This window comes from Schistosoma mansoni, chromosome 1 (genome assembly GCF_000237925.1).
Source record: "Schistosoma mansoni strain Puerto Rico chromosome 1, complete genome".
Taxonomy (NCBI): Eukaryota; Metazoa; Platyhelminthes; class Trematoda; order Strigeidida; family Schistosomatidae; genus Schistosoma; species Schistosoma mansoni.
Window position 1 is genome coordinate 52,422,915 of NC_031495.1, and position 13,010 is coordinate 52,435,924.

The following is a 13,010-nucleotide window of genomic DNA, read 5'->3' on the forward strand; positions in this document are numbered from 1 at the left end:
CGATGGTGGTCTAGCTTCAATTGACTCATGATTTCAACAGTGAAAATACTAAATTCTACACAAAACCCCCTCTGATCTAAAATATATTATATTCAATTTGAGTTACTTGCAATTAAGTATTCATCATTTATATTAAAGAGTTTTGAGGTTTATTGTAGGTTTTACTTCATGTCAAAAAGCTTTTACTTAACATGAATGCTACAATATATTGGGTTAAAAGTATAGATAAATAATTTTCTATTTATTCCTGTATACAACTGATATATAACTCACTTAAAGATTCCATTACTTGTCATACTGTTAAACGATACTTACTTTAGTACGTAAGCTTATTATAGATTAAATTCTAACACGAAAAATTACAGCAATCTAAACATTTTTCAGTAATTTCAATGAGATTTTTTATTATATTCTGTATAACTTTAGCTTCAATTCTTTTAGAGCTGAGCACATACAACTTCTTATCTTCTATCAAACTCTTAAATTAAACCCATAAGCTTTTATGTAGGTAAGTAAAGAATACAACAGAATACAATGCAATCATATTACTTTATAAGCAAGATTTTTTATTTGTTATTTAAACCAAATAAACATATCAAACAAACAGTAATAAGTGAATTCAAACTTCACCCTATTGCACAAGCAAGTAACTATCAGGACTCAGAAGCTGAGTGGATAACGCGATGACGTCTGAAGCGAAAGGTACTGGTTTTGAGTCCCAGAGTGAACATCAACTCTGAGATGCAGGTACATCCAGCTGATGAGTCCTAAATAGAGCGAAACGTGCGTCTTGCATTCCACTGCTAGCCACTGTCCATCTCTGCTTATAATGCTTATTAATTAAGGCAACATCGAGGCAATACGCACAGTATACAAATATGCCAATAAGAGACTGAGCAGTTGCAGTCCTAAACATCAATGGGAAGATTCAAACAAACAATACTAAGCGAATTCATATCAATTTCTTACTTTCATTTCATTTCTATTCATTACATAATCACTTGTTATTATTATTATTAAATTCCCGCCGTTATTTTTTTTAAAAAATTAATTTAAAAAACCTTTTGTATTAAACAATGAATTGTATCTTATTTAAAAACTTACTTCAAAATTCAATTTTTTATTAGAATTTTCCAGAATAAATTCTTTATAGACATTTTGAATATGTTGAATACATTGAAGTTTATTAATATTATTCATTGTTTTTTCAATGATATTGTTAATATTATTATGATATAATCCATATTTTTTATTCATTATATCAATAAATAAACTTAAATATAAAGCAAATGAATAGATTTGTATACCTAGAATTAAAAAAAAATGGTTTTTTTCTTTCTTTATTTCTGGTACTTTCTTGTGTTATATTAGATAAGAATATGATACTTCTAAATTATTGAATAGTTTCTACTTTCCTGATATTCGAAAAACCTTGACTATAGGTATGAGGAGTCCCACGATAGGACGAAACGGCCGTCCAGTGCTTTCAGTTTTTCTATGGTGGTCTAGCTTCAATTGACTCATGATCTCGACTATATATGTATAACTAATAATGACGTGTAAAGTAATCAGCTTTTTTCCAGTTCAGTAGTTTAGTTACCATATGATACTAAATAAAAAAATATAGTCGGATAATTTAGATAGTTTATCATCTGAACTTTGACAATGTGATTAATTTCATTATACTTAATTACTGAAACTTTGTTTGAATAACATGACAAAAGATCATCTTTCGTTTTTATTTTTAAGGAAGTAAATAAAATCTATTTATAGTATTATAAGGAGAGATGGATGCTAGTCATCATTCATCTCTGCTTTTAACTCTTGTAACTTAAGACTATATCGAAAAAATCCGTACAGGTTGCATATATGCCAATAAGAGACATTTATAATAGTTGTTTATGGGTGACATTATTAAAAATTGGAACCAATATAAAGAACATTGTGCCAAAATCAAGACCATGTGTAAGGGAATTAGTAAATATAAATCCGCAAATTATATTCTGAAAAAAATTAAAAATAGATCTCGCTTGCGCAATTAACTACAACATTTCTGACGATTTCCACATTACTTTAAAGACAACTGAGATAGCGTTTATCAGAGGGTACTTTTCCACGTTTACTGAATCACGGAACTTGATTGTAGGACTAAATTGTAAAATAATACTTTTAACATATTGGTTTAGTTATTTATCAGTTAAAAATAAATTTGTTTTAAGCATAAATATAAAACATATTCTATTGGTTTTGTGAGTTTCATCTGATTTAAGCTTTTGCGCTATTTATCTTACCATTTTGTTTACTCGTAAAATACCTTTCCAATTATTAAAAATGTCTGCTAATTTTATAAAGCTGAAAAGTTACAAGTTTGAGCTCACTTCCTCTTTACATGTTGACTACATCCTTATAAAGTTTGTGAGGATATCTCACCAGAAAGACATTATTCTGTTTAAAACGTTTATTACTAATTCAAAGGTTAGAACTGTATACAGGATCACTGAATCAACACTTTGAACCTTAAATTCGACATAAATTACATTTTCAATTAAACTGGAGCTAGTAACCTTTTTGTGAAACATTTTACTAGTAGATCTTGATGAAATGTCTCGATTTTCTTGTGGGGCGTTTTGATAATGCCATGTAATGAATTCTGCATAATATTTCACTATGAACTGACTTACTGGCGTCATTATGTTTTAGTATGATATGAATCCCCAAGATGACATTAATTCTTCACTGATCACAGACCTACTTTTCTAATGATTAATAACTATCGAAAACCTACTTCCAAATATTGATGCAGACTTTTCTGATCACCTAATTTCAAACCAATTGAAACATGACCATAATTTAGAATAGTGATGAAATTCCAGCTTAATAGATAGAATCTATTCAGTGCTAAGGACAAGACTACTACTTGGTAACCGATTAATTTAACATTATGAAATGCATAAAGTATTCAACGATGTCAATAATATTACCTTCATCAGCTGAATTATTAGAAACTTTTGTTGGTATATCAGGGAAATGTTTAATTAATTCATAAATGTGCTCCTTGTTTAGAGCAAAATGTATAGGAAGAAGCCAATAAATATAAAATGGATCATAAATTTGTTTAGCTGTATAAAATACATTTAAAATTTTCACTGATTGCTCTTTGAATCGTTTAAATTGTTTTTGTTGATTTTTGAATTTTATTTCAAGTTCTAGACTTATCTAGAAAAAAATAAATTTTTTTACAAAATTCTTTTACTTTATTTTATTAATGTAATAAACACATATTATTGAATAATATTTTACGAGATCGTGGATGCGCACTGCTGAGGAGTTCCACTATAGGACGAAACGACTGTCCAGTGCTTTCAGGTTTTCCTTGGTGTTCCAGCTTCAATTGACTCATGCTTTCAACTATTTTACGTATTATCAATAGTATTTTACATTCAATAGAAAATGAATCGAGGTATTATCATTGGATTGAATGTGAAATTAGTAATGATCAATTATTCTACGATACAAATTCCCCAAAACTTTTTAAAAATCTTTTTCCATAATATATCATGTAAACTAGTGATGAAGATGGTAAGATTAAAATATGTAGGATAAAGATAATCTGAGTTGATCGGCAATTTTTATTGTTTAATCTACTAGATCTATTAGTGAACCAATTATTTCAAACAAACTATTGTCTGGTATTTAAATGATTATCTTTTGTTTTATTGTATAACATAGAATTACGTGATGATTAAGAAGATAATGTCATTAAAATTAGTACTTACATTTCCTTCATTCAATAAGAACGTTATATTACCTTGATTTGAACTGGTGATTTTTTTGTTTTATTATCCAACTAAATTTTATTAATATGATTATATAGTTTTAGAATGTGATCATAAATGTTTGTTAGTTGATAAAACAAACAAATACAACACCGCCGTTATAAAACTATGAAGTTGAAATAAACATAATGAGAAGCCGTTAAAACGAACTTATGGAAGATCTGTTTACAGGAAACATTTATGGATTGATTACCTAGGACGTTTCTACATCTAGGGGTTCTGTTAATCAGAAGAAGGAGTTAATGATATCTTAAGTAACACCCATCCGATGAATTTACAGTTTCTATGTCAGAGAAGGAAAACCAAACTTAAGAAGCGCACTTATCGAAAATAATTATAACTGTTATGAGGCTCAAATCTCTAAACTAATTAATAATCTATGTGCTGAAGGAAATTCTGAACATACAGATCGATTATATTGGTGAAAAATCTGAAAATATCTTAAGGGTGAGGATTTCTAACCCCTACAAAACATACATTTTTCCCACCAACTTTGAGGTTTCTGTTCTACGCTCGACAGATATTCAACAATAACTTTAAGGATAAACTTATGTATCTCGTCACTTTGCTTTGAACATAGCAATTCAACTGTTCCTGATGATATCTTGGTGTATTGGTCGGCCATTACGTAATCAAAGCGATCTCAAAGAGGCAGCAATGGACTCATAGGAGGCTCAATAACCAAATACATTGTGAACGCGGCACAATCATCTTTAAGGTAAAATACTTGCGGAACCAGAACATTGAACACTAAGGAAACTAGTTCATTCTTGTCTTAACACATAATTTTTCAAGCCATCATCCTCTCTCTACTACACTACGGAACTGGAAACGTAATTTATTTCTATTGCTATTTCATTTCTAACTACATTTCATTTCCGTTTCTTCACTTCATTTCATCATGTCGCTCAACTGATTTCCATAATGATTAATCGTTATCTAACATCCATCTCATTCTTGATAAAAAATGAATGTCTTATTAAGTAAATCTTCATTATCTTGATCAAAATGTCAATTTTGTTGTTTGTCTATTTTGCTCTTCTGTTGTTATGTTCAGTGAATTATGGTTATTATCTACAAACGTATTCTCAGTTGTTATTACTGGAAAAGTATGTATTTCTGATTGTACAACATTAAGAATGAATTCGCTGAACCACTCTTTTGTATTATGTCTGAATAGATAATTCTTCCTAATAGAATTTATTGTCAGATGATTAGGGTACTCTTAGTTGTCTCACAGAATTAAAATTCTAACTATTATAGTGAAATAAGATGAGTTAAACGTTATTCACAAGATAAATCATAGTAATTGTAAATAATTCTGAATTGTATAAAAGCGTTCACTCTCACATACGCACCCATAACCTCACAGTTTATCAGTCAAACTATACGATTTGTCATCCCGTGTACCAAGGGATGTAGATAATTATAGGAATGAATATGCCGAAATTATTGATCAACGGAACTGTAAGAATGCTAAATGATTTCTGAAAACTTGTCACTCAGATTAGTCGGCAGTCATTGAATGAGTAGATAGAGATTCAATCCGCAAACCTACAATCCAAAAGTTAGAGTCTCATAGTTAGATATCAAACCCCCCAAAAATAGTCAGTGAGAGGGATTGCCTTGGCTGGTAAAGCATCTGAAAAAGAACATCTACAAATAAAATTATTGTAATAATCCTCATAAGTCTCATCCACTGGGAATTGATTTTAAGGCTATATCGAGGTATTTCGCACAATATGCACAATGAATATTCCACAATAAATAATGAAAAGTTCATGTAAAATTTGACATTTTTGTACTGTGATGTAATTTTAAAAATAATTTTTCTACTAACTACTTAATTCAAAATTGTTTTACTGTTCATTAGAGATTTATATATAACCTTAAATAATCTCTTTTCTTCATTACAGCACATTCATTGTGAGTTAGCTTATATCTCGGATCATATAACCACGTACATGTACTGATGAGCACTTGGGGTATTTATATGAACAAGGATTTCAAAAAGAAATGACATTATCATTTATCTGCAGTATCACCCAATCATTATAATAAATTTACTGAATACCTCACCTCTTTCACAGTTTTATTAATGATGTCATCAAATTTTGAACACGTTGGAGTAGTCAGTCCAAGTTTTGCAGTTCCAGACGCCAATAAAACACCAAAATTTCTTCGAGCAGTTGATTCTAATTCTCTTGATTTTAAGTGAAATATGACGAAAATATGAAGTCTTTTTATGAAATTCTCACAGGAATCTTTGTGTAGATCCAAAACAAATTTTCAGGCTTATCAGGTTAAAGCAGTGATATTTATGTTAGCAGTTCAATAGTTTAGGGCCTAAAGATCCAGCTTCTAAATCCTACACTTCTTATTCATACGGTGGAGCTTTTTGAATCTTATTATTTAGAAAATGGTTTTTTCAAAGGCTTTATAGAAGTCTCAGCTAATCTACAATTCTTTAATGATACATCTAAACCATTTCAAATTTCCTGACCAGGATTTCAATTCCAGGCCATTTACAAACATAAATGGAGTAAAACAGCTATAACTATGTGAAATCAGTATTGTCAATTGTTATATTTCTTATCTAAAAGCAACGCACTGGCTTTAGGTAACGAACCTGTGGCAAAATTGGGAGACTTTCCCATCGGTGATGATTTATTTGCGATCAATATAAGGATTTCTACTTCCTTACGCCTGTTACCCCTCATGGAGGAGCATAGGCCGTCCACCACCATTCTTCATCCAACCCTGTCCTGGACAATCCTCTCCAGTTGTTTCCAGTTGTTGTTCATCGTTTTCACTTCCGCTTCTATTTCCCGACGTATTGTGTTCTTTGACCTTCCTCTTTTCTGTTTTCCTTCAGCATTCCAAGTTGGCGCTCGATTCGTATTACAGTTTGATGATTTCCTCAGTGTATATCCTATCGAATTCCAAAGTCTTTTCCTACTTCAACTGGAAGTTCGTTTGTCCTATCCCACAGTAGGCTGTTCCTGATGGTATCCGGCTAACAACGGACATTGAGTATCTTGTGTAGACAACTATTTAGAAATACTTGTACACTTTTGATGATGGTTGTAGTAGTTCCCCAAGTTTCAGCTCCATACAGTGTAACTGTCTTGACGTTCGTATTGAATATTGTGACTTTGATGTTGGTTGACATTTGTTTCGAGATCTATATGTTCTTCAAATGTAGGAATGCTACCCTTGATTTGCCAATCCTTGCCTTTACATCTGCATCAGATCCTCCTTGTTTATCAATGATGCTTCCTAGGTACGCGAACGATTCCACATCTTCGAGGGTTTCTATATCAAGTGTGATTATGTTAGTGTTCTCTGTGTTGTATTCGAGGGTCTTTCTTTTTCCTTTGTGCATGTTGAGGCCTACTGATACAAAGGCTACTTCTACACTAGTCATCTTCGTCTGTATTTATTCGTGTATATGGGATAGGAGGGCAAGGTTATCTAGGAAGTCCAAATCGTCTAATTGATTCTGATCTGTCCATTGTATTCCGTGCTTCCCCTCAGATGTCGAGGTCTTCATAATCCTGTCAATCACCAGAAGAAATAGAAAGGGGGAGAGTAGACAGCCCTGTTTGACTCCGGTCCTCACTGGAAATGCATCCGTCAGCTATCCTTCATGCACGACTTTGCACTGTAGTCCGTCATATGAGTTCTGGATAATGTTGACAATCTTCTCAGGAACTGACTCCATAGTGTCAAAGAAGTTTCCATAATATTCTCCTGTTCACACTGTCAAACGCCTTCCACAGTAAAGCCAAAAGTATTTACTGTCATTCATTAGAATGCAATTTATTTAGCTCAGTACTTTTCATGAAAATCAACTTAAAAGATATTTTAAGTCAATAGGATAACCTTCTGATGGATAATCAATTTAGTATTATTGTGGATATAAGAGGAAACCAAATTAAGAAATCTTTATATTCATTTAGAATCTCATCACATCTGTAAGATACTAAATGGGTTTCACAGATGAATGTGAAATCAACAATAATTAAGTATTAATGAGTTGATTAACAAATTATTTAAATGAATTATAATTTTAATGTATTAAGAAAATCTTTAAAAGTGAAGTGACTCAATAATAGTTAACTCAATTAAAGTAGAGTATCAAGACTGTTTGCATTACATTATTCTTAATTCATTCACAATCATCCTCATAAAAGACTATAAAAGACAATAAATTCTGTGAAATCAATTCTACCTCATTTTATGTCCATTCCAAATAATTGGATTTTCAAATTCTGATCTAGTCCATTCGGCTACTGTAAATAATGCCAGAGGCCACAAAAATCTTCTTAGACTATAAGGTATAATTGTCCCCTTCAAAACTGATACAACTTGGTAAGTAAAACTTTGTGCTACATTTTCATTTGAATAATTTAAATTGATAAGTTTAACAGAATTTGAATAAGATGATTTACGACACATTTGATCTATTATACTACCAAGACACTCAGTGAAACAACTTGACCCAGTTTCAATTGACGCCATCCATCCTTCTGGTCCTTAATACATTGTGAGTAAATATAAAATAAAATGGATAATAGTTACGTAATATGTTGATAATTATTGGCTAAAATATTGATAAATATCTGTATAATAAGAAAAGTATTATGAATATTTGAAGACTTCATTTAGAAAACACAATGTTTCTACATTAACGATAGATGAACAATGTACTGGAGTGGCATGTACATGAACAAATCATACCTGAACATTACTGAAGTTGAACACTACACAAAACATAAGGAAAGATTATAAACTTTGGGAAAGTTTATCACTATTAAGCCCCAAAAAATCATTATTTTATTAATGAAAATATATTTAACAGTATAAGGTTGTGGAGATTGTTGATTTTCACTGAAATCTTGGGCCAACAAATGTTAGATCGACATTAAAATCTGGAAGTATTGGACAGCCATTTCATCCTAGTGTGAGACTCCCCAGCAATGCGCATCTCTGATCAGGCACGCGAGACCTTCAGCCTCGCACGTGAACACTTGACCCTTAGACCACTGAGCTGACATCCAACGATATTAGTGTTTACCTTCAATCCATCCGCGACATTGTGCGAACATTTTCCGCCATCTTCGGTGAATAACTGTCTGACACTCGACACGGATTAGCTTCACTGGTCACGAATTCTCACCAGAACTCTTACAATTCGTTCTCGAAGTTTGTCATGTGCTCGCTAGTGACTAGCTTCGAGAGGGGATTTTCGGAGTTCTAGTGAGAAGCTATGACCAAAGGGTTTGACCGTTTCCGCGTTGTAAGCATCTGGAGGAAAACCACGAAACAGATGAACTCTTGTTGTTCTGCTGCGATCCTTATCCTTGATCTATTTTCTGGATTCATAAATGAGAAAACTTGCACGAAACTGGGTTCATAAGTCTTTACACAGCAAATGAGCCACATATAGCTGATCTAACAAGCAGGGATTAACACTTTTTCAATTAGTTTGCATAAGTCTTGGTACTAAACATAATTCTGTTCTCATCATTATCCATTAACAGGAATCATCTGTGTCTTATTAATTTATCATTTACCTACAAATTAACGATATGCTCTTGATGTTTCTTATATCTAACAGTATCTAACAGTATCATGTCTAAATACCAAGATTTAACATACGTTTGTTAAAAGTCCACAGTATCCGAAGAAACTGAAACTGAATTATTCTTAAACATAGACATAGCTTAACACTACAAATCAAGTGGTTTTTAATTATTTAAGTGTTGAAAATTATGATTGTTTATCATCTGACAATTAAACAGTTCGTTTTTTTCTTGAAAATTAAAAATACTAAAGTATTCTTGTAAGTTAAGCATCCAGGTTAAACCGTGTTCCATGTACTTATTTTACCGGTTAAGAAATAATGTCAAGTGTAACGCATGTGTTAAATACAAATTAATTACAAAAAATTTATATTTAAGATAAGCGTAATGATACATCATGATTAACACGAGTAAAAGTTATCCTCATTCGGGATTTGAGATTCGTAATGTGGTCAAAAGCAACTACACGCTATTCCAAGATGGTTTACATCAATCGAGAAACGCTCACTTTATTCAAATTGTATTATTGGTAAGCTGCAAACATTTGCGATACTTTTCATTGTGCAATCTGAACAATTCATATTTTTTAAAGTAGATACCACCTGTGAAGACAGTAGCTCTGAAATAAATAGTCGTAGTCTTACAATACAGTCTGTGTGTTCCTTTCAGAAATCAATGATTTGATATGTACCATCAATAATTGCTAATAATTCAAATGTCCTCTATCTCTGTTAATCATAAAAACTCATTGAATAACTATTATATGCAGAATTATATCTACGAATAGTTATGTTTATATTTATGTTTGTAGATACTTATTAAGTAACAAGTATGTAGTCATTAAGCTAATCAAAACATGCAAATTGATTTATTCTTCAACACTAAAGACTTGTCTACATTTATTTCTTCTTCTTGGATAATTTTTCTCCATTGTATTGATGACTAGCTTACACTTTTTAAGATGCAAATTATTATTATTAGTAAATGAATGGAATTAACAACAAAAACCATATATGAAATTCATACTTTTATCAAATCTTGTTCGTTTAGATGTTTATAACAAATACACTAATGTGTATATACATGTTTACATATATGCATAAGTATAAAGTGTACGAGAAGACTATTTGTCCAATTCGATTTGTATATTTATACTTATATAAAAGAAATAGACTTGATATATATATGACAAACCTATCCTTATTTATCTGTACCCACGCAATGTTTAGATTTAGAAGAGAGAGTTTATTGGTATAGCATGTTCGAATCATCCAATATATATCTGTATACCAAAAAATGAGTGATATAGTTTGAAACAAAAACTTTGAACTAACAGATATGGACTTAGTCTTTCATTTGATTAATCTCTAATAACATTCATATGGATTTAAAAGTAGTCTAATATTAATCATACAACTACTTTAAATTGAACTACTGAAACCCTAATAAAACGTCGAATTCTTTCTACCAGAAAAGAAATAGAAGAAAAGAATCAGCAAATTTTTCGCTGAAAATGATTCTCCGATTAAAAAGAATAAAATCCATTAAAATAATGATTATAATGACTGTTATATTATTTATATTATTTCCAATTAATATTAATTCACATCCTATTGTAAACGACGAAGCTGCTCATCAACATATTAAAACATTATCCAATATAATGGGTAAGCAATTACATAATAATAATAATAATACCAAATTATTTGATAATATTATTCCTAATCATATTATTACTGATAATGATAATCAGCTGTTATTCAAAGACGTTGCTTCAATACAAGGCTCTACTACTATAAAAAACAATATTATGAATACTACTACTACTACTAATAATAATAATAATAATAATAATAATAATGATAGTAAAGGAAGTAACCATTCATTAACCAATGAACGTCAAAAAACTAATAACCATTTAAGTCAAGCAATTAACAATTCAACTTTATCAAAACAAAATCAATCCATTCATCATTTATGTAGTAAAAAAGAATGTTCTATTACAATAATAACAAAAGAAACAAAAAGTAAACAACTTGATTCAAAAAGGAAACCTTTTATTCCTAGAAACACAAGTGATGAAATGATTCCAAATCACTTATCCAACACAAAATATAACATAACATCAGTAGGAAAAATAGACCGAAAAAAACGTTCATCAAATGCTTTTGATTCAAAAACACTAAATCCATACGAATCAAGTACGGAAAATAAAAATAAAAAAGGTAAACAAAAAAACAACATATATCAAACAAGAATACAAATGAAGAATGAACACAAAGAAAATCAGCGGATCAAAAAAGACACTATCAAGAATGTAGAAAACAAACACAAAACGAAAAATAAACTAAATGAAAACAATTATCACAATAATATCGAGAAAAGAGCACAATCAAAAAATACGAAAAGAGAAATCAAAAAAATTAGAAAAAGAGATAAAACAGAAATACAAGATGAACAACCAGCAGACGAAACAGCCGAAATAAAACAAGAAATGATAGATATTAATAACACCGGCCAGGATACAGAAGTGAATGAAGAAGTGAATAGAGTCTCGATTCACTCGATTCCAGAAACTCCAGTGTCTGAGGAAGTGACTACCGTCCCTGCACCTCCACCTGCAGATGTGTCAGTGATTGCAGACTCGATTCCAGAAACTCCAGTGTCTGAGGAAGTGACTACCGTCCCTGCACCTCCACCTGCAGATGTGTCAGTGATTGCAGACTCGATTCCAGAAACTCCAGTGTCTGAGGAAGTGACTACTGTCCCTGCACCTCCACCTGCAGATGTGTCAGTGATTGCAGACTCGATTCCAGAAACTCCAGTGTCTGAGGAAGTGACTACTGTCCCTGCACCTCCACCTGCAGATGTGTCAGTGATTGCAGACTCGATTCCAGAAACTCCAGTGTCTGAGGAAGTGACTACTGTCCCTGCACCTCCACCTGCAGATGTGTCAGTGATTGCAGACTCGATTCCAGAAACTCCAGTGTCTGAGGAAGTGACTACTGTCCCTGCACCTCCACCTGCAGATGTGTCAGTGATTGCAGACTCGATTCCAGAAACTCCAGTGTCTGAGGAAGTGACTACTGTCCCTGCACCTCCACCTGCAGATGTGTCAGTGATTGCAGACTCGATTCCAGAAACTCCAGTGTCTGAGGAAGTGACTACTGTCCCTGCACCTCCACCTGCAGATGTGTCAGTGATTGCAGACTCGATTCCAGAAACTCCAGTGTCTGAGGAAGTGACTACTGTCCCTGCACCTCCACCTGCAGATGTGTCAGTGATTGCAGACTCGATTCCAGAAACTCCAGTGTCTGAGGAAGTGACTACTGTCCCTGCACCTCCACCTGCAGATGTGTCAGTGATTGCAGACTCGATTCCAGAAACTCCAGTGTCTGAGGAAGTGACTACTGTCCCTGCACCTCCACCTGCAGATGTGTCAGTGATTGCAGACTCGATTCCAGAAACTCCAGTTAAAAGGAAGTGACTACTGTCCCTGCACCTCCACCTGCAGATGTGTCAGTGATTGCAGACTCGATTCCCAGAACTCCAGTGTCTGAGGAAGTGACTACTGTCCCTGCACCTC

The 13,010-nt window shown here is 32.4% G+C and overlaps 2 protein-coding genes across 2 annotated transcripts in view; one reads left to right on the forward strand and one right to left on the reverse strand.

The window, feature by feature from the left end:
- The window catches only part of Smp_196900 (hypothetical protein), a gene marked incomplete at both ends in the record, with an annotated part of 41,747 nt that extends 33,387 nt beyond the window's left edge, over positions 1-8,360 (reverse strand). Inside the window, 3 exons of the mRNA XM_018794816.1 lie at positions 2,982-3,211; positions 5,911-6,039; positions 8,071-8,360. Coding sequence (XP_018649191.1) covers positions 2,982-3,211; positions 5,911-6,039; positions 8,071-8,360 — 649 coding nt within the window. The remainder of the gene's footprint in view (positions 1-2,981; positions 3,212-5,910; positions 6,040-8,070) is intronic.
- A 2,577-nt stretch (positions 8,361-10,937) lies between these two features.
- Smp_094710 (putative alstrom syndrome protein) overlaps positions 10,938-13,010 on the forward strand; it is a gene marked incomplete at its 5' end in the record, with an annotated part of 4,944 nt that continues 2,871 nt past the window's right edge. The window contains one exon of the mRNA XM_018794817.1: positions 10,938-12,907. Within this exon, the coding sequence (XP_018649192.1) occupies positions 10,938-12,907 (1,970 nt within the window). The remainder of the gene's footprint in view (positions 12,908-13,010) is intronic.